The following is a 27,341-nucleotide window of genomic DNA, read 5'->3' on the forward strand; positions in this document are numbered from 1 at the left end:
GTACTCAAACAAAACATACTTATTTCAGTGACAGCGTAATGTTGCCTTGTTTCAGGCTAAGTCACAACATGAATTAACATTTTTTTTTACAATTGTGTCGTTTGAGATATATATATAAAAAAAGCTGTGCGGGTTAATGGAGACTTAAAAATTAACCATAGTAGCGCATAGTAGGCTATTGTTATAGTGTTCCAGCACGCCAAGTTGGGGAAGTGAGGGTGGCCTCTGTGTTGTGATGACTCCACCTTACTTTCTGTCAAACTTTCTGCCTACTACATTTTGTTAGGTATGTTAGGACATCCTCCTCATACCGCACTATTACCATGTATCCGAAGATGGAGCAGCGGGGGAGGAAAGCCCCCACAGATGTTTGAGCAAGATAACATTCGGTTAATTTTGATCTTTGGAACGCTGCTACATTTATCAAAAATGACTACATACGGGCTAGGCTTACACAGCATAGGGCTAAACATGTTGTTTTGCTTTCTCTTACGTCATGCCGATTTGTACAATTTAGACATACCGCACGCTATTCCACTCAGTGGTCCGAATGGAACATTTTTTGGATATTCTGTGTTGCTACACAAGCATCAGCAACAGACATGGTGCGTGTTGATATTTTTATGCGATTCAAATGTAAATTATTGAGTGAGCAACAGAAGGGAATGTTTATTTTAGTCTGAAATTGTTTTTAATCTTCCCATTATGTTCTACACATTTATGACTGTAAATTCTGTCTGTTATAGGGTAATAGTCGGCGCACCAGTTGCAAATTCAAGGTTCAACCAGGCTGTCAGGAATCCTGGAGCAATCTACAAGTGCAAAATTACAGACAAGAAGGACTGTGAACAGATTCAACTCGGTTAGTATATTAATCAATTATTAACTGTCGTTATACTTAATCCATGTTATTGTAGATTTACTGCATCAACAATCTTTACATACCTCATGTACAGCTTTTTCATCATTCGTCTCACATTTTAGGGACAGCCTTATTGGGAGTCAAACCCTGGGATCTTATTCTGTCAGTCAACCTCTTTATGCGGTTATTACTGTAGGTGTTGTACTAAGATCTCCACAATATCAACAGCTTCAGTGTCCCCCCCAGTGTCCTTTTGCACCAGAGATGTGGAACTCATTTTACAATTTTTGGTCTTTACTAAAGTCCAGAGGGCTGCACTAAAAATGTGTTATATTTCCTTACTTTCAAAACTTGCATTAATTTTATTTTCAATGCTCCCTGATTGTCTTGCTTTCGCTTTGGTGATTGTTAGTAAGCTGGACAGAGTGAAAAAACGATATAAATGTAGGTCCATTTACATTTCTACCCTATTTTTTTATTTGGTTTTAGTCATTTCAATGTAGATTGAGTAAAATAGATTCTGCTAAAATATTGTAGCAACCATAACCCAACACCTAGCGGCCTCATCGAGATGTTCGGACCTCTTGACGTAAAGGTTAAGGTGTTGGCTTGACAGTTGCTGGACCCGAGTTTGAGTCACAGTCAGGGCTAACCTCCAAATTTGCTACATTGGTGTCAGAAGTGGGATTACGCCCGTGAGGCCATTGGCATGTACACGTGAGCATGGGAACATGATATCTGGAAGGAAGGGTTAATGCAGTGACCTTAACCCAACACCTAGTGACCTCGTCAAGAAGTTTGGATCTTTTGGCATTAAGATCATGATCAAAGTTAAGTCTGAGATGTAGCCCAACATAATGTAATAAACTACATTTGTAAACTAAATAGCATTTGTTTGTGTTTGTTTGGCTTTTTTCATGCTTTGAGATTCTTTCTGTGATAAAAAGGCTAAGCAAATGTAATACTTTATTATTTATTCGTAACACCCAGTCTGCACTAGAAGCAGTCTTCAGATACTTAAATACTCAGGGTTTCCCCTCTAACTACCTAATTTGCAGTTGCCAGGAGCTAGTTTGTTGCATGGTTGATTTCCTAATAAACTCATGCTCGTCCTGGGTTGATGACACGTGTTGCTGTTGTTGTTTAATTTCTCCATGAAGGTGTAATGCTTGACATGCCCTGTGGCAGACACTGTTCTGCTGAGGTTGAAAACCAGTGGCTTGGTGTGAGCCTCTCCAGGCGGCAGCAGGATGGACTTGTGTTGGTATGTGTAGTGTGTGTGTGTGTGTGTTCGAGTGTGTGTTCGAGTGAGAGAAAAACAGAGAGAGAGAACGAGAGAGAGAGATATTCCTTTTTGATGTGTACAATTTAAACTTTTGCACAGTTTCTGTCTCCGTCTGTTGGGGTTAATTTCAGTCTTGACTAGACTTGTTACATTGAGTAAAGACACACCTCGATATTGAAATTTAAACCAACATTATATGTTAATTTGAGTATTTCATTTTACATTTCAGGCCTGTGGACATCGTTGGAAAAATGTCTACTTCTCCAAAAAAGAAGATCTAAATAAGTTGCCACATGGCGTATGCTACAAATTGGAGTCTGACTTGAATCAATCAAGTCCTTTGATTCCATGCTACAGAGGTATGGCCATATTGCATCACTCAACATGACTGTCCAGGAATATTGTCTTCCTGTATGAATGAATGAATGAATTAATTAATTAAAGAACATTATTTAGTAATTGTGCATTGCCTTGTTTAATGTTGCTGAGCTTATATACCATCTCTAGTGTTTTTTATCCTCCACTTTGAATAGTTTGTATCAACCATTGTTGTCCTTACACATTTCTTTTCTTTTTTAAATAGATCACGAAAATAAGTTTGGCAATGACTTTGCATCATGTCAAGCAGGGATTTCAAATGTCCTTATTGGGGTATGCTTGAAATATGTTTGCGCTCAGAGAATTCTAACTTATTGCAAATGCTCACTCTAATATTTCACATTAAATTGAGATTAGTTACATTGGTGTGTACTGTTATGCTTAACAGGACCTCATAGTAATGGGAGCCCCTGGAACCTTGTATTGGACTGGGTCTGTTTTTGTCCACAACATATCCAGTCAGGTCACTTCTGCCTACTTGGATGATAACGTTGTCCTCTATGGAAGTTATTTGGGTAAGTGAATTAGGGAGGAGAACAGACATTAATTACCTTTACACTAGTTATAGTGACCATAATGTCCTTTCTGTCTCTCTCTCCTAGTCCTAGCCCTAAACTCCTCTGCTCTTTTCTTTCACATGAACATCACACTCATCTCCTGACAGGTTAGAAGAATCCATTGTGTATGTATGTAAGCAGTGAAACTGATGCATTGTCTCTCTCTTGTTTTAGGGTACTCAGTCAGCGCTGGCCACTTCCTGCACCCAAACTCCACTGAGGTAGTGGGTGGAGCCCCCCAGTACGGACAGACTGGAAGAGTAAGAGTTAACACTGCATCCCTTTCCAACATATTGTCATCTACAGAAAAACAGAGATACACTCAGGTCCTTAAAATGCATTCTTCCTTCCTTCCTCCCATCCTTGAAGTAATCACTGACCAGAGATGACTGCCCAACCCACCTCTGTGGAGATCTATTGTCCTGTGGGTTCAGTCCAACCCTAATTTAACATACCTGATTACACTAATTAGCTGATCAACAAGACCCAAAATAGCTGAATCAGATATGCTAAATTAGGGTTGGACTGAAAACCTACAGGACAGTAGATCTCAAGGAATAGGGTTGGGCAGCCCCGTGCTATTGCATATCCTTCTCTAAATTTGTCATGTCAGATCAGTGATTAAGGAACAGAGAAGTGAAAGATGTCTTATAATCGTTTTCAGACAGGGTAATGTGTGATTTCTGAGGGTGTTTTGTTATAGTTCAGTGTCTGGTCATTCAAATGATTTTTTCTCAAGAACTTTCCTACAGGACATGCTCACAAATCATAAATGGGCCTTTTGGCCAAAAGTTATTGAACCCTGATCTTGAGGGCCACATAACCATTGCTATAAGAATGGACAAAAAACCAATCCCTTTCTTACACATTCATTCATGCCTCAGCATCAGTGCAGTCTCCAAATGTAAGTGACCGTCCCTCTCCATCTCTTCCCCAGGCCTACATCTTTAGCATAGAGTCCAGCACACTGAGCATCATCTCTGAGGTTAAAGGTCAAAAGGTGAGGGAGGGTCATTACCATGTTTTGTCTACAGTTGAAGTCGGAAGTTTACATACATCTTAGCCAAATACATTTAAACTCAGTTTTTCACAATTCCTGACATTTAATCCTAGAAAAAATGCCCTGTGTTAGGATCACCACTTTATTTCAAGAATGTGAAATGTCAGAATAATAGTAGATAGAATGATTTATTTCAGCTTTTATTTCTTTCATCACATTCTCAGTGGGTCAGAGGTTTACATACACTCAATTAGTATTTGGTAACATTGCCATTAAATTGTTTAATTTGGGTCAAACATTTCGGGTAGCCTTCCACAAGCTTCCCACAATAAGTTTGGACCAATCCTCCTGACAGAGCTGGTGTAACTGAGTCAGGTTTGTAGGCCTCCATGCTCGCTCACGTTTTTTCAGTTCTGCCCACACATTTTCTATAGGATTGAGGTCAGGGCTTTGTGATGACCACTCCAATACCTTGACTTTGTTGTCCTTATGCCATTTTGACACAACTTTGGAAGTATGCTTGGTGTCATTGTCCATTTGGAAGACCCATTTGCAACCAAGCTTAAACTTCCTGACTGATGTCTTGAGATGTTGCTTCAATATATCCACATAGTTTCCCTGCCTCATGATGCTATCTGTTTCGTGAAGTGCTCCAGTCCCTCCTGCAGAAAAGCACCCCCACAACATGATGCTGCCACCCCCGTGCGTCACGGTTGGGATGGTGCTCTTCGACTTGCAAGCCTCCCCTTTTTTCCTCCAAACATAACAATGGTCATTATGGCCAAACAGTTCTATTTTTGTTTCATCAGACCAGACCATCTTTGCATTTGCAAACCGTAGTCTGGCTTTTTTTTAGGGCAGTTATGGAGCAGTGGCTTCTTCCTTGCTGGTCGGCCTTTGAGGTTATCTCGATATAGGACTCATTTTACTGTGGATATAGATAATTTTGTACCTGATTCCTCCAGCATCTTCACAAGGTCCTTTGTTGTTGTTCTGGGATAGATTTCACCAAAGTACGTTCATCTCTAGGAGACATAACGCGTCTCCTTCCTGAGCGGTATGACCGATGCGTGGTCCCATGGTGTTTATACTTGCGTACTATTGTTTGTACAGATGAACGTGGTACCTTCAGGCATTTGGAAATTGCTCCCAATGATGAACCAGACTTGTGGTTGTCTACAATATTTTTTTCTGAGGTCTTGGCTGATTTCATTTGATTTCCCCATGATGTCAAGCAAAGAGGCACTGAGTTTAAGGTAGGCCTTGAAATAAATTCACAGGTAAACCTCCAATTGACTCAAGTGATGTTAATTATCCTATCAGAAGCTTCTAAAGCCATTACATCATTTTCTGGAATTTTCCAAGTTGTTTAAAGGCACACTCGACTTAGTGTATGTAAACTTCTGAACCACTGGAATTGTGATACAGTGAATTATAAGTGAAATCATCTGTCTGTAAACAATTGTTGGAAAAGTTACTTGTGTCATGCTCAAAGTAGATAGAAGTCCTAACCGACTTGCCAAAACTATAATTTGTTAACAAGACATTTGTGGAGTGGTTGAAAATTAGTTTTAATGACTCCAACCTAAGTGTACGTAAACTTCCGACTTCAACGCATTTGATAATTTTCTGAGGGGGAATTTTTGCCATCAATCACAACATTGACATTATCCAATGAATGCTCTCTGATGTGCAGAGCGTATTGAACTACCATTGGGTTACCTTATCCAATCATAACGCTTTAAAGACTTCATATCTCCCATAAGTCTTTGGGTTTGTTACACAAGGGTGCAGTTTCCCAGACACAGATTAGGACTAGTGCTGGACTAAAAATCACTTCCATTGGAGAGTCTCCATTGAAAATGCTTTTTAGTCTAATACAGGCTTCATCTCTTTCTTGGAAACCGGCCCAAGATATGTTTTTTTTCTTCTTTTGCATCCTTTTCACAGCTGGGTTCCTATTTTGGGGCCACTGTGTGTGCGGTGGACCTGAACACTGATGGCCTGTCTGACCTGCTGGTGGGAGCTCCAATGTTCAGTGCTGTGAGGGAGGAGGGCCGTGTGTACATCTTCATGAACCAGGGACAGGTGAGCAAATTGTCATCCCCTAGACAAGTTACTGTATGGTGGAGGGCTGGTAGATCTAATTTACACCTTTGTACTTTCTCACAGCTATTGGGTTTAAAAATTCTGGTAATTTTCCCTAAATTCTCAGGTTTTCCAGAAATCCTGGTTGGAGGATTGCGGTTTTCCTCCAATTTCCAATTGGTATCTAGACACAATGCTGATGAAATTTCAATTTCCAAAAAGCTATTTTTTCCCCCTTCCTCAGGCTAACATGAAGGAGATGGAGTTTACATTAGCAGGGAGAGATTCATATGCAGCCCGGTTTGGGGAAAGTATCACAAGTCTTGGAGATATTGATGATGATGGCTATCCAGGTAAATGTATATATGTAATTTGGGTCCAAAAAGGGATTAACCATTGAATGGTTTTCAATGAGTATGGAAAATTGTACCTCTTATTAATCAAAATATAATATTAACACAGCTGCAGAGTGAAACACAAATTATTAGGCTAGTTTGGCCAGTGACAGAATCTCAACATTTGAGAATAGAATAAAATGAATAGAGACTACCTAACTGCTTTGCAGATGTTGCAGTTGGGGCACCACAAGAGGATGACCTACATGGTGCTATTTATATCTACAATGGGAGGAAGACGGGACTTGAACAATACTTTTCTCAAGTATGTCCCCAAACGGTGTTAGTGCGTGTGCATGGGAATGAGTGTGTGTGTGTGTTTGTGCGTGCGCCTGTCCCCACACTCATTTTAAAAAACGGTGCTATCTGGAACCTAAAATGGTTCCATCGGCTGTCCTCGCAGGAGAACCCTTTGAAGGACCCTTTTGGTTCAGGTAGAACTCTTTTCACAGAGGGTTCTACATGGAATCCCAAATAGTTCTACCTGGAACCAAAAAAGGGTTCCCGTATGGGGACAGCCGAATAACGCTTTTTTCTAAGAGGAGTTGAACTGCTGGAAATATCAGTTCTGACTGAATTCCCTAAAACATTTTTTTTAACTCAGCTTGTGTGTTACAGTACAACTGTGAAGCTTGTTGGTTTGTTCAATCACACATCCAGTATGAGTACACCACTATTGGTGACGAGACAATGTATAATGGAGGAAACAATGATAATGGTGCTTAGATATTTCCAACTCACAAGAATATGGTATTCATTCTTCCCATTTAAACAGAGGATTGCTGGGTCTGCCTTGGGTAATGCTTTCAAGATGTTTGGCCAGTCTGTGTCTGGGGGCATTGATGTTGATGGAAACGGTTACCCAGGTAAGAAACTCTGATCCCCCAACAACCCCCTTCCTCTGTCTATCTCTCTTTAAGCTATTCAATCATATTAATATAGCGTACATTTTTCTTCTGTCAAACAAACCACGTTACTTTTTAATTCATATTTAATATTCATATACTGTTAAAGATTAGTGTAACTGGTAGTAAGGTAACATTACCTTTCCCAATATCTGTCCACAGATGTGGCCGTAGGAGCCTTTCTGTCCGACTCTGCTGTTGTTCTGAGGTACCGTAACAGAGACAGAAGACACAGTTAAACAATCTGGACCTGAGAGTCTGAAGAATATGATCTTTTTTTTAGATTCACCTTCATTTTGTGTGTGTGCGTGCGTGTATGCATTTTGTGTACGTGTGCGTATGGGTGTTTGTGTTATGTCTTTCCGTCTTTGGGTGGTAGGACACGGGCGGTTGTTGTGGTGGAGGCGACGATACTTCTTCCTCCTAGTGTGAACTGCACCCATGCCCTGTGTACAGAGAACGGCCAGCCTGCCGTTTGCCTCAAAACCTCTGTGTGCTTCCAGTTGCACGCGAAACGTGTCTCTGGGCTCATCGGTTAGCCACCACACCCCACTCCACCCTAACACACCACACCACATCACACAGTAGCCTTAACTTTTTCATAGCTAATTTGTGCCATATTGTTCAAACAATGCTGCATGGCAGTTTTTTCTATTGATTTAGAATATCTCTGTCATACAAATGCGGTTTATTGGTTTTGTAGCTTATTGTTTGTTTAGCATTTCTTAAAAACAATTGTAAAAATATTTTATATCACATATCTAGGTAATGTAACTGTTATTGAACTCTCAGTGGTGCTCTGAAAGGATTATCCCATATCTGTGTCCCACATGCAGAAATACTGTACAACCTGACGGCTGATGTCAAGCACATAGAGGGGCTCCAGTCCAGATTCTTCTTCAACACCAACGGCACAGAGTTATCAAATGCCACAGCAGGCAGCATCAAGACCAGGCATGGCCACATGACCTGTGTTACCCACCTGGCCTTTCTGAGGGTGAGGGGACTGGAAGATGGAGGGGACAAGGGCAGGGAATGGGGGGAGAGAGTTAGATGGAAAGGGGTAGTCAGGTGATCTCTGCCCCAGAGAGGTTCTCAAATCAAATCAAATTGTATTGGTCACCTACACATGGTTAGCAGATGTTATTGCGAGTGTAGCAAAATGCTTGTGCTTCTAGTTCTGACGTTGCAGCAATATCTAACAGGTAATATCTAACAATTCCAAAACAAATACCTAATACACACAAATCTAAGTAAAGGAATGGAATAAGAATATATACATATATGGATGAGCAATGTCAGAGCGCATAGGCTAAGGTAGATAGAACCTGTTTTATCTATTGATGTTCTACTTCAGTAGATGTGATTTTGTCAAAGATGCAAGCTATTGATATCAAGTATGTGCGAAAGTATTTTATTTTAAGTGAAGTAGGCCTACATCTGCTCGTCAGAATGTGTGTAGAATTGGAGGTGATGTTGACAACATGTGGTGTATAACATATAGTATGTTAAGGATGTTGAAAGGTTGATGCAAAACGAGACCAAAACAGGTTTCCTAAAATAGGCTTCTGGAGGTCTCTGTGCATCGGAGGGGTCATGATACTCAGGTCTTGAACATACCACAGCTTCCTTCTTGAAAACCAACATTTTAAAAATGAACCAGCACAGTGAAACCATGTGCAATGAACTGTCACCCGTAGTATGCACCTGTCAAATAATATCAATACAATTTAAAATAGAATGGAATAGAATAGTTCCAAATACTGTAACTCACATTTGTATTGTGTGCATCCATGCATGTCACATTATTACAATGTTAAATACATGTTTCAAGTTAAGTTTTATAGTATTTTAGGCATCTGTATTTTTTACATGAGAAAAAAATGTTGCTCATAGTATGCCAAAGAGAATAAGCAGTTTACCCATTACGTAACTGCAATCCACCTGAAAATAGTGGTGAATTTTGCTACAGTACAGTACAGTCTTCTTCCTTCCCCTTCCTCCCCTTTCCAGAGAGACATTCGGGACATCTTCACCCCCATCCACTTTGAGCTGCAGTATGAGCTGGGAGAGCACAATGTGGTGAGGGGTAACTACAAGAGCTTTCCCCCTCTCAGGCCTATGCTCCAGAGGGGAGAGGAGTCCAGCAACTTGCTGACCAACAAGGTAGGTTGAGGTGGAGATCAAAGACTGGGGCCCTGTTCAACTTTGAAATCCACCATTCCTTTATTCTGTTTCCTTGACATAATCGAAGATAATACGTGATTGGATAGGGGAAAGCAGGATTGTCACCCAATTGACCCATTGTCAAAGATTGTGGGTAAATTGAGTAGTTTTCTCCATTCGTTTGAAAGGGAAATGGGTTTTCCTGTGAAAATGTTGTCCTGGTTACAACAGTAGGTAAGGAGAGCGAGACTTGACAATGGGTCAATTTAGATAAGGACTATACTTAAAGGATGGGAGAAGGAATGCATTTTCTAAATATTCAAACAGGGCCATCCAGTGGTATGCTATATTATTGTACAGTGCGGTATGTAGTTAATGCATGGTTTATCGTTTAGTACCCTGATAGTTCCAAGTTGGACATGATATGAAACTGGTACAGCATATTTGGGTGGGTTTTCAGGTTTCTCTACCGGAAATTTCACACAAGATTAACATATTCCATTGGCAATTCTAACATGTTCCATAGTATGTGGAACATTAGGGCGACAGGTGTTGGGCCAGTGATCTAACGGTTGCTGGATCAAATCCTCGCGCTGACAAGGTAGAAATCTGTTGTTCTGCCCCTGAACAAGGTAGTTAACCCACTGTTCTCCAGTAGACCATCATTGTAAATAAGAATTTGTTCTCAACTGACTTGCCTAGTTAAATAAAGGTTCAATGTGAAATGACTCGATAACCTGTTTCCAATAGACTGTAAATGTATATGGGAACTAAAAAGGCACTCCTCACAAAAATTGTGTGATTATTTTATTTTAAGCACATTTATAACATGTACATTTCCGGCATTTTTTAGTAGTGTTTCTTGCATTGTGCTTTGCACCTGAAAAGGAAGTAGGTAATTAACTCACTAAAGGTAACAGCCTCCCACAGACTGTATTCACCAGGTACTGTGCCTGGGCCAACTGTTCCACCAATCTGCAAGTGTCTGCACAGCTGCTGTTACCGAGGTGAACTCCTTCTCCCTCAGATCATCTATCTTAATCTTTACTCTTGAATTTACTTGTTTCATTTCACTCTGTGATTTAAATCTGAAGAGCACGATTGTAAGTCATTTCATGCTGTGAATACAGGGAAATGGGGGCTACCTATTGATAATGAGTGCATGAAAATGGTAGTAGTTTATATATTATGTTATATATGTGGGTGTGTGCGTGTGTATCACTCTCCTTTCCTCTTCTCCCATCTCTGCCTTGCATCTTTCAATCAGAGCCATGAGGTTTGTCACCCTCTACATGTCTTGATGGCTCTTTACTGTATGTGCTAGTAACTGTTACTCATTCAGACAAAACCACAGCTGGACTCTGAGGTCTACTTGTAACAACTTTGACTATATTTATTTTTTATCTCACTTTATAACTTTCTCTTTCTCTCTCTCACTCCTTCTCAGGACACATAGAGACATGCCATACGTTGCCCTGGGGGAGGGGAAGACCATTCTACTGAATGTTACGCTGTCCAATGCTGGCGACGCTGCCTTCCTCCCCATGCTTCACCTGAGATACCCCAGCAATCTCTACTTCATCAAAGTGTTGGACGCTGTAGGAGCACGGCTAGTTGCTAACACAACCTTACACCTACCACAGATGTTTTATCTACTGTCAAACTTAGTATTTTGTTCATTAGTACACTATTGATACAAACCCTAAAATTGTGTATGTCAGCAGTCAAGTTTTTAAGATCCCTTTCAGTACAGAACAAAATGATGATGATGATGTGTTTTGAACTATCCCTTTGATACAAACAGCTCTTGACTCATGCACATGGGGCATATTGCAAACTGAATGGGTCTAACCGGATGTTGCACATGTGGTTGCAGGAGGAGAAATACGTGAGCTGTAAAATTGCTGAGGAAGAGAAGACAAGTGTCGGGCTAGATTGCAGCGTGGGAAATTTGTTTTTCAACACCTTAGCCAAAGTATATACTTAAAGGGCAACTCCTCCACTTCACATTCATTATCGGTGTTAACATATGTGAAAACAGCGCATTTCTAAAAAAAAATGTAAAGTTAAAAAATATTGCCCGGTGACATCATCAAATGTTTAAACATTCTAAAAACAGTGATTTTCAAAAATGACATTCGCAGTGATGTAGCTCCCTTGAGCTAAAAACTTGTTGCAGGTTTTGAAAATGTATGTTTTTTACTTTTAATCATACCCTGTGATGTCACAGAGAAGCCTTTTTTTAGGACCTTCCCTCTTATTTTTTTCAACCACAAATCATAGAAACGCGCTGTTTTCACATATGTAGACAGTGGTTCTGTGCTTGAGAATATGAATATGAGGTTGAAAAGTAGCAGAATTATTCATTGCAGCTGTTTTTATCTCAATATTGAATAATTTCTTACTGTGATTGCTTTAAAATAGTCAAAAAGAAACAGCTTATCAAAGAGCAATTTCTCTAGCTATAATTTTGCCAGGACTGTCTGGGAGTAGGGAGTGGAAAACTAGATTTTATTGCAGAGAGGTTTGAAACTCCCTTTCTTATTGGTAATATCACCAGGCAGGCCAAAACTCCATCCCACCAAAACAGCCTGAAATGTCATGCAGCCTTTTCAAACAGCTCTTACACTAAAACGGAATTATCATAATTTTTTACAATTTCACAGTATTATTCCAACCTCATAGTGTGGAAATATCTATAAAAATAGGACAATCATGTTGACTGCACTGGGCCTTTAAGTACTTGCACAGAAAGTACACAAAGAGTTAAGCCCTCTTCTGCAAGGTTTTTCAGTCCATTTACTTTTAATTCCCTTGTGCATATTTTATTATCATAATACACTTCTTGGGTCATCAAAAGTGGGCCTGGGTCGTGTTAATTAGAGCATACTTAAGAAAACATTTTAGCATCTCCTCATTTAGCAGTAGTATCTCCTCATTCACTACATTTTCTTCTGTTTTGTGCCTACCCTGATGTATTTTTGTGAACTAATGTCATTATCTGACAGGACATATTTAGAATTTCTCATGACATTATTGTCTCTATATCTTGCCCTCTAAGGTTAATATCAGCTTTCTGCTGGATGTCAGTGCTGACAGTGAACCTGGTGACCTGAACATTATAATCAATGCAACCCGGTAAACATTTACTGTCTTATTTTCTTTTTTGACACTGTCCTGTTTTCACTTGCTTTCCCACTTGATAATGAAAAAAAATCAACAAAAGTGGCTGTTTTGAATCTTAAACCATGTTTTGTTGTTGTGTTATTTACTTCTTTTGGTGTACAAAACAGAAGTAACATCTTCTGAATATTGAGTTCCAAAGAGCAGGTGTTCTTAATGTTTTGTACACTCATTGTATACATATATATAATTTATATTGAATAAATCAGTCCCTCCTAAAACATTACACCTGAACATGTCTCTCTCTATACAGGGAGAATTTAGAAAATGAAGATCTTCTCCATGACAATATTGTTAATCTGACTCTGCTATTGAGATATGGAGTGAATCTAAACATCCACGGGTAAGACATGGTATCACTCTATTATGTACAATATTCGAGCATACTACTTTATAAACACTGAAAAAACATTGATTTGTCAATGCATTTGTAATTGTCTATATCCCTTTGGCTGCAGTTTTGTATCCCGAACAGAGTTTGTGTTTGGGGACTTTGAGGAGCCACACTGCTCCGCTGAGAGGTTCAAATACACTTTCAAGGTATTGTTGTTAAATGTGTTTCTACAATAACAGCACAGCCAGGTGAGAATTCCGTTTGTTAACAGGATTGTTAGAAACATGTAATTGCCATGAATTCTGGCTAGGGCTCTAATGTAAAGTTTCGGGCGCTTTATGGTATTATTATTCATACCTAGACATCTATCTTTTAATATCGCACTCAGGTTGTCAATGTTGGTCCAAGCATATCTCACGGCACAAGAGTGGAAATTGATATCCCCAAAGCTTTAGCACCGTATCCATACAGACTGCTCAACATTTTGGACATACAGGTATGTGCTTGCGTTGCTCAGTTAATGTTATGGAACACTGAATCAGAACATAATTGCACAGATGAAGACAGTCATATGGAAGAGCTGGCGCCAGGATAAAGTGACTAAGGGGGCAGTTGAAATTGCCGAGGCGGCAACATTTTTGGGGGTTCTTGCATTGGAATTATATTGAATTCTGTTTATATAAAAACGCTATACCATAATAAACATAAAGTTAAAATGCAGAGACTCCGTGCTTTTCAAATCTGTAGAATATCTCTGCTGCGCTGGATCCGCACAATGGACAGACCCTTCAGCAATTCTATTTAGATGAGCAATTATCCTATTGCAAACAGCCTATGTGAATGCAGCCATACACACAGCTGTCTTACCAAAATAATGCAAACTAAATGCTGAAGGTAGTAGCCTAGTTATTCATGCATACAAACAAAAACACTGAATAGCAGCAGTGGCTTAGAATACAGACACAACTGCGAATGTGAACAAATGTGAACAGAATAAAACCGAGGTACCAAGTAGGCCTAGTAAACAAAATATCTGATCGATGAAGGCATGACACAATCTATATTGAGGCTCGAATGGAGATCCAAATACTCAAAACATAGCCTACAGACTACTACGTTATGATGCAGCCATGCACAGCTGTATTGCCAAATAAATAGGCCTATACAGGCTCGCTTCAAACATTGAAAAGCATGCAGTTCGCTCACGAGTTCAGCAACACGTTGTGATATGGCACAATACACTTTTGTGAATCAAATTTGACCCATGTAATCCATTAAGCGATTTCAGCCTACCATAAACATGTGTCCAATACGTACAGTTCCATTTACAGTAATGACAATCAATAGGCTACCAATAAATCCATAATAGAATGATGGAACATACCAATATGTAGCTATTGGGTTCTTGCATTGGAATTAAATTGAATTCCTCATATATCACACTATACAACAATACACATAAAAAAAATATGCTTTTGACCGGGAAATGACAGGTTCAAAGGCACAAAATATTATTGCTCTGTCTGCACCATCGACAGGCCCTACACACTAAAGCAAGATTTTGATTTTTTAAAAACAACCAGGTGGATTGTTTCAATCTTACATTTTCAAAAGAGTTGCAACTCTTTGGATCTTCCTGAGTAATCGATCTAGATTTACTTCTAGCCTATGAGACCAGGCTGCCTACATACACACAACAGCGGCCCCTGTCCATGGTGCTGACACAGTGCAGCTGAGAGATACGGATTTTTGGGCGCCAAACTGTCACAATCATTTGAACTTTTTTGAAGAATTTTCATATTGGGACATAAAAACTAAAACTGAGGGGGATAAAGTTTGAACTGAGGGGGCTAAGCCCCCTTTAGCCCCCTTGTAGCTCCGGGACGTCATATGGTCTGTCATTCATAAGAAACAAATTCGTAGCAGACAGATACAGTATAATACAAATATTGTATCATGTTGTAAAATAATAACTTCTACCCAACCTAGTTTTCTTTTTACATAAATAACCTTGCATTGGATTACTTCAGTAAATACTGAACTTGTGTGATAGGCTCCCTATCAGATGGATATGGCTATAATGGTGTTTAAGGTGCTTAAGACACCAAACAGGAAAAACAAACGTAAACAGGGAAGGACTACTTGGATTTGTCTGACAAGAAACACACAGTCATGAAGGCATCATTTTCAATTTCAATTGCAAAATGTTTTTAAACGTTTTTCGTTGTTTATCCCAGGGATATTAAACCTGGGGCCTCTTATGCAACCCCCCCCCCCCAAAAAAAAAAAAAATAAAAAATACCTAGAATATTCCCAGTAAACCAAATGACATTGAAAATACATCTACAATACACATTTTCCAGATTTTCGATTTAAGTTCTGAATGAAAGGTGAAAATGCTTTTTTTCCAGAAGTTGAAATCAGGTCAACTTTCAGTTTTGAACGAAAGTAGAGAATACCTCATTCATAGATATTTATGTTAAGGCCAAATCAAGGCTGGTCCAGACTAGACTAAATCTGAACCAAACATAGAAGTCTATGATTGGTTCAGATTTGGTCTGGACTGGACCAAAAACCGATATCCGTGGACTTCAAACTCAAGGTCGGTCCGGACTGCAGCAAAAAAAAAGACATCCAGACAGGACCAAAGAAAGACATCCAAAAAAGGCATCAGCATTGGTCCGTGCTTACTGGGGTATAGCCTACAGTGTTGCCTGAAATGTAATTTTAGGAATGCCCATCTATGTGGTAGGTTTACCGTTTGTAAAACACACTGAAAAGAGACGACCAATCTGGACAAAAAGATGTCCAAAAGACGTCGGCGTTGGTCCGTGCTTATTGGGGTACAGCCTTCCATGTCAGAGCACAATGGAATTTTATGAACGCCGATCCATGTGGTAGGCCAAACATTAGTAAAACAGGCCATTGCATTGGCTTTATTAGTCCTGATTCCTGTAACTAATCAATTTGGCTATTTAAGCTCTGAATATCAGCTACCCAACTTTATCAGGCGGAGTTATCCAGAGCCTATTTGCAATGTGTTTACACAGCGGGAAATGCAGAAGTATTTTCGTTTTGTCTATGATCAGTTCGTAAAACATTGACGGTTACAAACTTGAAACCACTGATCATGTCATTTTCGACCAAGGGATGAAACTCCTGAACATTGACCTGTCCTTTTTTTACGATAAGTTGTTTGTTGACATGTCAGTGCATTATTTATTAGATTGGGCACTATATAGGTTAGGCTATTTCATGAAAAAACCTGCATGATGTGAAAAGTTCCCATCTCACTACATTGTCATACATTTTAAATCCAGCCTGTAGGCTACAGAAAAGGCCACATAATCTTTCTATCATATGCTATATCGGCCACATGATTTGTGTTCACATTTTATTTTCCTAAAGTCAGGGGGCCACTTTGGTTTTAGAAGTGGGTGGGATTTAAAGGTAGGCTATATCCTAAAGGCCTATTCAAAACGTAGCAAGTGTTGCTGTCATCATTCTTGGTGCTTCAAGTTCAGTAGCCAGGTGCACGTGTGGTCTCAATTAAACAGAGTAAGCTTTAGCCTATGTGTGGGCATAGAAGCACGGGCAGTTATCTTTCCAAGGAAATGTACTTCCTAAATAGGCCTATGATTAGGCTATAGTTTACTACATTGCCCACTCCTAAAAGGTAGGCTATAAACATATCTCAAGAGAAAGTGAAAGTCTCTCCAACCCTGCTCTCTTCAAACTACATCTAGCATATTGGCTGATCTAGCCCAGTAACAAAGATGGCCCTCATATTAGGCTCTGAGAGAATCTCAGGTAATGTTATTTTTTCACATTTCATATTGCCGGGACCATGGCTGGCAAGTGAGCTGTGTCACATAAGCCTGAAATAACACTACTGGAATGCGGTTGGGTTTGGGGCCAGTTCTTGGGGTAGCGGGCGGGAGTCTTACAGAAAGCCAGCTGGTGCGGGCAGGGTGTGGTATGAAAAACTGCAGGTGCAGAAAGGAGCAGGATAAAGAAATCGGTCTGGCGCAGACCTCAACTGTGCACCATGACAGTGAAGCCTGAAATATTAGAGCTGTTTATTACTTTGTCAGTGTAAAGTATGGAATTATCTAGGGAAACTGACAGGTCAATCACATTACTTTGCCATACTGACTAATAAAAGCTCACATCGCACTGAAGAAAACATCACAACATACACAAAATAGTCCAAATTGGTTGAGTGATATGAAAAAAAAACTTGTTTAAAAAAAAAATAAAACGGAAAAGTGGTGTGTGCATATGTATTCACCCCTTTGCTATGAAGCCCCTAAATAAGATCTGGTGCAACCAATTATCTTCAGAAGTCATTTAAATAAAGTCCACCTGTGTGCAATCTAAGTGTCACATGATCTCAGTATATATGCACCTGTTCTTAAAGGCCCCAGAGTCTGCAACACAACTAAGCAAGGGGCATCACCAAGCAAGCGGCACCATGAATACCAAGGAGCTCTCCAAACAGGTCAGGGACAAATTTGTGGAAAAGTTCAGATCAGGGTTAGGTTCTAAAATAAATATCTGAAACTTTGAACATCCCACTGAGCACCATTAAATCCATTATAAAAAAAATGGAAAGAATATGGCATCACAACATACCTGCCAAGAGAGGGCCGCTCACCAAACCTCACAGACCAGGCAAGGAGGGCATTAATCAGAGAGGCAACAAAGAGACAAAAGATTACCCTGAAGAAGCTGCGAAGCTCCACAGATTGGAGTATCTGTCCATAGGACCACTTTAAGCCGTACACTACACAGAGCTGGGCTTTACAAAAGAGTGGAGAGAAAAAAGCCATTGCTTAAAGGTAAAAAAAAGCAAACATGTCTGGTGTTTGCCAAAGGGCGACTCCCCAAACATATGGAAGAAGGTAGTCTGGTCCGATGAGACTCAAATTGAGCTTTTTGGACATCAAGGAAAACGCAATGTCTGGCACAAACCCAACACCTCTCATCACCCCAAGAATAGCATCCCCACAGTGAAGCATGGTGGTGGCAGCATCATGATGTGGGATGTTTTCCATCGTCAGGGACTGGGAAACTGGTCAGAATTGAAGGAATGATCATGGTGCTATATACAGGGAAATTCTTCCAGAGATTTGAGACTGAAACGGATGTTCACCTTCCAGCAGGACAATGACCCCAAGCATACTGATAAAGCAACACTTGAGTGGTTTAAGGGGAACATTTAAATGTCTTGGAATGGCCTAGTCATAGCCCAGACGTCAATGACTTAAAGATTGCTGTACACCAGCGGAACCCATCCAACTTGAAGGAGCTGGAGCAGTTTTGCCTTGAAGAATGGGCAAAAATCCCAGTGGCTAGATGTGCCAAGCTTATAGAAACATACCCCAAGAGACTTGCAGCTGTAATTGCTGCAAAATATTTTGCATTTTCAAAGTGGTATGGATGTTGTGTAAATCAAATGATACAACCCAAAAGATACGCCCCCCCCCCCCCAAAAAAAAAAAAAAAATCTATTTAAATTCCAGGTTATAGGGCAACAAAATAGGAAAAATGCCAAGGGGGTGAAAACTTTCGCAATCCACTTTCGCAAGCACCTGCTTAGTACAGTGGGCACTATTTATCACAGGCCAACATCAGCGCTCGCCTAAAAAGCTCATATGCCAGTGGTTGAGATAAATATTTTTGGGGCAGAATTATGTGATGTTTACTGTTTTGTTGTAGGTGCGTTTTGGCCAGTGTAACTCAGAAAATGCCACCCTGGTCAATCTGCCACCATAGGCAGTTGCCTAATTCTGCCTAATGAGCGGGTCGGCACTGTGTAGGGAGGTCATAATAATGAAAAACTGTCTACCAAATCCATTCATTTTTAAATGTTGATTACTTCTCCTTGCCAGTATCATTCACCTGATGATAAGAAAAGATGTGAGGAATTTGTTTTGCTAACAGATGAGGGGGTCCCTATGTTGCTGATTTGCCTAGGTGGGGGTCCCTGGGCAAGAAAGGTTAAAGACCCCTGCTTTGTCCTAATGAACATGATCCATGTCTCTTATGTATAGAATTGACTTATCCTGGTGTTCACATTACTTTGTCTCTCACATACAGTCATCTTCTGGGTGGTGTTACATTCGAAACTCCACTGATGGGACCAGCAGTACACATGGCAACATGTATGGAAGCCAGAGAGCCAGTACCATTGACAGTGTTTGGTTAAATGTGACAACTACCACTGACAGCTATTGGACGAATAGGTCCAGCACCACACACCCTTATTGGACTAATATTTCCAGTACCACTGACACCAATTGGACTAGTATATCATATTGGGCCAATGTGAGAAACTGGACCACTGTTATTGAGGATGAGTGTGATCTGCCTGACTCCAATCCCTTGAAGGAATTATTCTTCTTCTTCTCGAAAAGCAGTAGAAGACATATGGTAAGTACGTTTGTTACAACGCTTTGCTTGGAAGCCACTTTGTGACCAGAATGCTGAAACTCAAACATACAGTATGTTGAAAACATCTATTCATGTCAATGGGACAAATGTGGATTTAACTGTGTACATATTTCAAATCAGAGCTGGGCCATTGATGAGCAAAACTATGAACAATTGTAAGGACATTGTCTTTTTGTCCAGTATTGCATGAAAGAGGATGCTCTGTGTCTGTATGCGGAGTGTGAGCTTGGAGACATGGACATTGGGAAAGATGTCACCATTGAAATGGAGGTCGAAATGAATTCGGGAGTTTTAGACATCTCACCGGTGAGGACTGTGCAGTGTACTAATTGTATAGGTTTTTACATAAATGGATAAGTATTGTGGTGACATTTCCCCGTGTTCTCTCTCCAAGGGAAGACATAGTGTCATGCTGTTAGAGACCACTGCTGTCATATCACCCAAGAAGGACCCATTTATTTGGTTCTTAAAAGAAGACCCCATCACAGTGGTAAGTCAAACACTTTATAATTTTCATGAGAATCCCCAACTCTACTGAGTAAATGGCAACTGTGAAATGTCCCTTGTGGGTGTCAAACCCAGGTCTTCCAGACCATAGGCAAACTTGCTAAACACTGCTCCAATAGGGTAAACCCAATTGCAGGAGATTGTGAGCTTTGCTAGGCTAGGGTTGCTACAGTACAATACTGTACGTACATTAGCCTGTTATCTTCAAGGTATTTTGGACGTTCTACCAATTTGGTGCCTTTTGAAATGTGTAACTTGGTAAAAAAAAAAAAAAACACCTGATTTTAGCATTCTGTCATAAAGAGCACATGTTCAACATGTTTTCCAATCTCAAGAGGTTAAAATGAGGGACAGGTTGTTTGTTTTTTTACCTTACAATTAACCACTAATCACATGAAATTAATATTAATCATCTTCAGAATTAACTTTATTAAAGCAACAAAATATCTAAGGCTTTACAATGATGGTGACAATGGTGGAAAAATGTTGGGATTAATTGTGTTACAATCTGCCTGGAAGTCACAGAGGGTGCTCAGAGGGCTACCCAAGTATGATTCCCAATCAGAGACAACGATAGACAGCTGTCCCTAATTGAGAACCATACCCGGCCAAAACATAGAAATAAAGAAACACAGAAAACAAAACATAGAATGCCCACCCCACATCACACCCTGACCTAACCAAATAGAGAACTAAAACGTCTCTCTAAGGTCAGGGCGTGACACATACCACAGATTCTCAATTGGATTGAGGTCTGGGCTTTGACTAGGCCATTCCAAAACATTTCAATGTTTCCCCTTAAACCACTCAAGTGTTGCTTTAGCAGTATGCTTAGGGTCATTGTCCTGCTGGAAGGTGAACCTCCCTCCCAGTCTCAAACTGAAACAGGTTTACCTCAAGAATTTCCCTGTATTTAGCCCCATCCATCATTCCTTCAATTCTGACGAGTTTCGCAGTCCCAGCCGATGAAAAACATCCCCACAGCATGATGCTGCCACCACCATGCTTCACTGTGGGGATGGTATTCTCGGGGTGATGAGAGGTGTTGGGTTTGTGCCAGACATAGCGTTTTATCATCATAGCGTTTATCATAGCGTTTTATCAGATAATGTGACACTGAGATTGCACACAGGTGGACTTTTTTAAAATGAATTATGTGTCTTCTGAAGGTAATTGGTTGCACCAGATCTTATTTAGGGCTTCATAGCACCAATTTTTCCATTGACATTTTTTGAATTTTTTGAAACATTTAATTTTTTTCATTTCAACTTAACCACGTTGGACTATTTTGTGTATGTCCATTACTTGAAATCCAAATTAAAATCAATTTAAATTACAGGTTGTAATGCAACAAAATAGGAAAAATGCCAAGGCACTGTACATTTAACTTACATTTCTACTTAAAATAGACACTAATTTCAAAAAGCACTAATTTCATGGAATATTAGGAATAACATCCGGCATTGTTGTTTATCACTTACATAATTGGATCTATGTTCTCCAGGTTGTCCTGGAGGCCCATCATAGCCACAAACTGAAACCAGTCATTGAGCTGTCCATCATCGTGGCCAGTCTCTTACTAGGCCTCTTCATCCTTGCCTTGCTGGTCATCTGCATGTGGAAGGTACATATCCTAGTTCTAAGTAACTAGTTGATTTCCTGGTTCTTACTGGTTAATTTCCTGGTTCTTACTGGTTCTTTATGTAATTGCTAAGCTTCTTGTGAATGTGTATTATGTTAGACTAAGCGACTGCTGCTTTTCATCTACGGTCTTTAAGACTATACAACATAAATGTTCCTAGGACGTCATTGTAAATAAGAATTTGTTCTTAACTGACTTGCCTAGTTAAATAAAGGTAACATTTAAATGAATAAAAAATCAGTATATTTTAACTACGTAACATTCAACAAGTGTTAATTGTTAACAATTAGAACTGTGCATGTCTGGTTTAATTGTGTACTAAATCAAGGACTTTGTTCACAGAGTGGCTTCTTTAAGCGTAAGTATGAGGACAAGATGGAGAATATACAAAGGCTCAGCTGGGACTACTGAGGACGGACATTGATTCATATCAAATACATGACACAATATCATAGCTAAATGGGAAATTCAGTACAACATAATGTTAGATGGTTCCTCAACCTGAAAGTAGTCTAATCATCTAAAATTAATTATATTTTCTGACACCCTGTAGTCACATTTTGAAACCAGTAGACTAACTAGCTAGCTAGCTAGCTATGTAAACCACACCCTTCTGCGAACACGCCTTCTGCAATGATGGCTACAAGGGAGTACATATTTAAATTAGGTAAGAGTATAAGATATTACCATTGGTGTATAAAAATGACCGGCTTTATGTGGTGTCACACAAAGCCTTAGCTTTTGGATGAAGCCAGTAACCTTATGGTCAAACGTTATTGATGTACCAGCCACAGTAATTTTTCAGTCTTTAGTCATCGTACTATGATCTGGTTTCATCCAAATATCGTCCGATCTGATGAAAAACATGATTTTGACTGTTTGTGACCTTTAAGTTTTAAAATATTGAACTTCCCCTTTAATCAGTGACTGAAGATTGATTGACCCACTGTACAGTGTCTCGCAAAAGTATTCACCCCCCTTGGCGTTGTTACTATTTTGTCCCATTACATCCTGTAATTTCAATTGATTTTTATTTGGATTTCATGTAATGGACATACACAAAGTAGTCCAAAATTGGTGAAGTGACATTTTTTAAATTACTTGTTTCAAAAAAACATTTATTTTTTTTAAATGGAAAAGTGGTGCGTGCATACAGTGGGGAGAACAAGTATTTGATACACTACCGATTTTGCAGGTTTGCCTACTTACAAAGCATGTAGAGGTCTGTAATTTTTTATCACAGGTACACTTCAACTGTGAGAGACGGAATCTAAAACAAAAATTCAGAAAATCACATTGTATGATTTTTAACTAATTAATTTGCATTTTATTGCATGACATAAGTACTTGAGCTCCTACCAACCAGTATGAATTCCAGCTCTCACAGACCTGTTAGTTTTTCTTTAAGCCCTCCTGTTCTCCACTCATTACCTGTAAAAACTGCACCTGTTTGAACTCACCTGTTTGAACTCAGGAAGGTGAGCGATCAGCTCAGAACTACATGGCAGGACCTGGTCAATGACCTGAAGAGAGTTGGGACCACAGTCTCAAAGAAAACCATTAGTAACACACTACGCCGTCATGGATTAAAATCCTGCAGCGCACGTAAGGTACCCCTGCTCAAGCCAGCGCATGTCCAGGCCCGTCTGAAGTTTTGCCAATGACCATCTGGATGATCCAGAGGAGGAATGGGAGAAGGTCATGTGGTCTGATGAGACAAAAATTTAGCTTTTTGGTCTAAACTCCACTCGCCGTGTTTGCAGGAAGAAGAAGGATGAGTACAACCCCAAGAACACCATCCCAACCGTGAAGTATGGAGGTGGAAACATCATTCTTTGGGGATGCTTTTCTGCAAAGGGGACAGGACGACTGCACCGTATTAAGGGGAGGATGGATGTGGCCATGTATCGCAAGATCTTGGCCAACAATCTCCTTCACTCAGTAAGAGCATTGAAGATGGGTCGTGGCTGGGTCTTCCAGCATGACAACGACCCGAAACACACAGCCAGGGCAACTAAGGAGTGTCTCCGTAAGAAGCATCTCAAGGTCCTGGAGTGGCCTAGCCAGTCTCCAGACCTGAACCCAATAGAACATATTTGGAGGGAGCTAAAAGTCCATATTGCCCAGCGACAGCCCCGAAACCTGAAGGATCTGGAGAAGGTCTGTATGGAGGAGTGGGCCAATATCCCTGCTGCAGTGTGTGCAAACCTGGTCAAGAACTATAGGAAATGTATGATCTCTGTAATTGCAAACAAAGGTTTCTGTACCAAAATTAAGTTCTGCTTTTCTGATGTATCAAATACTTATGTCATGCAATAAAATGCTAATTAATTACTTAAACATACAATGTGATTTTCTGGATTTTTGTTTTAGGTTACGTCTCTCACAGTTGAAGTGTAGCTATGATAAAAAATTACAGACCTCTACATGCTTTGTAAGTAGGAAAACCTGCAAAATCAGCAGTGTATCAAATACTTGTTCTCCCCACTGTATGTATTCACCCACTTTGTTATGAAGCCCCTAAATAAGATCTGGTGCAACCAATTACCTTCAGAAGTCACATAATTAGTTAAAAAAAGTCCACCTGTGTGCAATCTAAGTGTCATATGATCTCAGTACATACACACCTGTTCTGAAAGGCCCCAGAGTCTGCAACACCACTAAGCAAGGGGCACCACCAAGCAAGCTGCACTATGAATACCAAGGAGCTCGCCAAACAGGTCAGGGGCACATTTGTGGAGAAGTACAGATCAGGGTTGGGTTATAAAAAATATCGGAATCTTTGAACATCCCACGGAGCACCATTAACTTTGTCGAGATCAGTGTCCCTTCCACGGGACGGTTGAGCTAACGTAGGCTAATGCGATAAGCATGAGGTTGTAAGTAACACAAAAATGAGTTTTTAAAACTGGTTAAATCACGGCTGTGACTATAACAGAGCGTGTGTTTCATCGAAAAGCGCAAGAAAAACTGGTCACTGAAAACTGAAAAAAATATCCATGCGCCACTTGCATGTATTGTTTAAGGGGCACCAAATTAAATAGGACCGAGATTGCAATTCCTACAGCTTCCACACGATATAGCCAAAAACGTCATTTTCATTGACAAAAATCCTTTGTGTCATGACAAATAGATCCTTCATTCCGTCCAGCATACAGCAATCGATTTTGGAAAAGAGAAAAAGGGACATTGTTTTCTTGAGTAGCTGCTATTGAATACAGATCGCCCAGTGATCAATTTGATCGCTTATTCACGTTTACAAATACCTAAAGTTGGGTTACAAAAGTAGGTTGAAGTGTTTTGTCAAAGAATATAGGCAACTTATATAATTTTAAAAAATGACGTTGCGTGTTGGAAGAGAGCTTTTTTCCTGAACCAGACAGGCTATACAAATGGATATTTTGGGCATACATGGACGGATTTAATCGGAAAAAAGACCCAATTGTGATGTTTATGGAACATATAGGAGTGCCAACAAAGAATATCATCAAAGGTAATGAATGTTTTATATTTTATTTCTGCGTTTTGTGTAGCGCCGGCTACGCTAATTATTTTGTTTACGTCCCCTTCAGGTATATTGGGGTGTTGCATGCTATCAGATAATAGCTTCTCATGCTTTCGCCGAAAAGCATTTTAAAAATCTGACTTGTTGGCTAGATTCACAACGAGTGTAGCTTTAATTCGATACCCTGCATGTGTGTTTTAATGAACGTTTGAGTTTTAACGAGTACATTTAGCATTTAGCGTAGCGCATTTGCATTTCCAGGTGCCTAGTTGAGACGTCTGCGTCTCAAGTAGGATCATATTTTGCATCTTCAAAGTGGTAGGCATGTTGTGTAAATCAAATGATACAAATCCCTGAAGAATCTATTTTAATTACAGGGTGTAAGGCAACAGAATAGGATAAATGCTAAGCGGGGTGAATACTTTCACAAGCCACTGTATTGGGGGTGGCAGGCAGCCTAGTGGTTAGATCGGTGCGCAAGTAACTGAAAGGTTGCAGGATTGAATCCCCAAACCTACAAGGTAAAAATCTGCCATTAACCCACTGTTCCCTGGTAGGCCGTCACTGTAAATAAGAATGTGTTCTTAGCTGACTTGCCTAGTTAAATATTATAATAATAATGAAGTCGTAGGAGAAAAACTGGCAAATAGACACACTTAAAATATTATTTTGTTATGTGGATTTATAGGAATTCAGAGGGAAATTACAAAATGCACTTTATATTGACAAGAGACATCTTGAGATTAACCTACATGAACAAAAGCAAACAAAATTTGATATAGGAACTAGAAAAATGCTCAGCTTTTGAAAGGCAATGATGTTTTCTATGCAACTCAAGTTTTTGAAATGTCTCAAATGTTATTCTAAATTTCAATAGACTACATGCCATCTAAATTGCAGTATTGTTTTTGTAAAAAAAATAAAATATTGTACCATGCTGTAAATGATTAGTTATTCCTGTACAGGGAGACAAGGTGTTGTCATTTTGCAGGCCGAGTCTGACTGCCTGGTTCTAATCAAATTTCACCGATGTTTTCACAGTGATTATTTTAGATAGCTACAATAAGGTCTGTGTAGCATGTAGGTGTACTGACTAGCTATTGTTCTGAGGTGATGTCAATCAATCTTTGACTAAAAAGAAAGACTAAAAACCTCTTAAAGATATTAATTTGGTTAAAAAAAACACATTGTAATTAGTTGGCCTAAGTCTTACACAGACCTTTTTATCGCTATAAAAAATCTATCTTGTGGGAAAATGGATGGGGGCAAATGGCAGCAAATCACTTCTTTGCTTTGTGTACTACAAAATGACACCGGCACACCTCAGCACTCTATTGCACTGAAATGTGGTATGTTTTATTTTCTTAACTTTTAAAAAGACAGGTTGACACCCTCAGTTATTTTGGAAATGCACGACCTCTGTTTGTCACTTCCACTAAATGGTACTTGTCTTTAGGATGTTACCAATTACCTGAAGTTGAACTGATTTCAAGTAAGGAAAGTGCTTATTCTAGAAACCACTGGTTTGAATGCATTTGCAACTCTTCAAGGTGCTATATGGTGGCATTGGTTAACACCATACATGCCTCACCAGTACCATACTTGACCCAAAATTAACCCACATACTACAGGTGTCATCTGTACTATAATCATCATTTCATTTAAGAAACATTTTCATTGCCATCCATTATGAATGTTGATCATTAAATATCTTCTTACTGAAATGTCCAAGCAGTGTGTTTGTATTCCCAAAGTTTGATTGTCACGCCCTGACCTTAGAGATCCTGTTTATGTCTTTATTTTGGTTTGGTCAGGGTGTGAGTTGGGGTGGGTATTCTATATTCTATTATTTGTATTTCTATGTTTTGGCCGGGTAGGGTTCTCAATCAGGGACAGCTGTCTAGCGTTGTCTCTGATTGAGAACCATACTTAGGTAGCCTTTTTTTCCACCTGTCTTTTTGGGAAGTTGACTTTTGTTTAGCCTTAGCCTTTAGCTTCACATTTTTTTTGTGTAGTGTTTGTTGTTTTTGTTCTTGTTCTGCGTCTTTTCCAAATAAAGAGAAAATGTATGCACACCA

General features: G+C 39.7%; 1 protein-coding gene across 2 annotated transcripts; it reads left to right on the forward strand.

Moving 5' to 3' along the window:
- The first annotated feature begins 203 nt into the window (after positions 1–203).
- On the forward strand, positions 204–27,341 carry LOC100653476 (integrin alpha-4). 2 transcript variants are annotated; one of them, XR_016497142.1, is made up of 28 exons: positions 204–605; positions 747–862; positions 2,023–2,126; positions 2,377–2,506; positions 2,731–2,798; positions 2,914–3,040; positions 3,257–3,342; positions 4,020–4,082; positions 6,033–6,170; positions 6,415–6,523; positions 6,736–6,830; positions 7,341–7,431; positions 7,633–7,678; positions 7,850–8,004; positions 8,307–8,467; positions 9,484–9,636; positions 10,567–10,643; positions 11,084–11,234; positions 11,513–11,611; positions 12,698–12,774; positions 13,073–13,162; positions 13,278–13,359; positions 13,542–13,649; positions 19,256–19,588; positions 19,730–19,915; positions 20,004–20,099; positions 21,621–21,740; positions 22,101–24,106. XR_016497142.1 is itself a non-coding variant. In XM_021608991.3 (28 exons), exons 1-28 carry the CDS (start codon positions 289–291, stop codon positions 22,167–22,169), a joined length of 3,387 nt encoding a protein of 1,128 aa, XP_021464666.3. In that variant the 5' UTR covers positions 204–288; the 3' UTR covers positions 22,170–27,341. The 2 variants fall into 2 exon arrangements, 1 of the variants encoding a protein (XP_021464666.3); XM_021608991.3 differs by having other exon boundaries at positions 19,790–19,915; positions 22,101–27,341.

Source organism: Oncorhynchus mykiss, chromosome 7, assembly GCF_057628025.1.
Source record: "Oncorhynchus mykiss isolate SJ-2025 chromosome 7, ASM5762802v1, whole genome shotgun sequence".
NCBI lineage: Eukaryota > Metazoa > Chordata > Actinopteri > Salmoniformes > Salmonidae > Oncorhynchus > Oncorhynchus mykiss.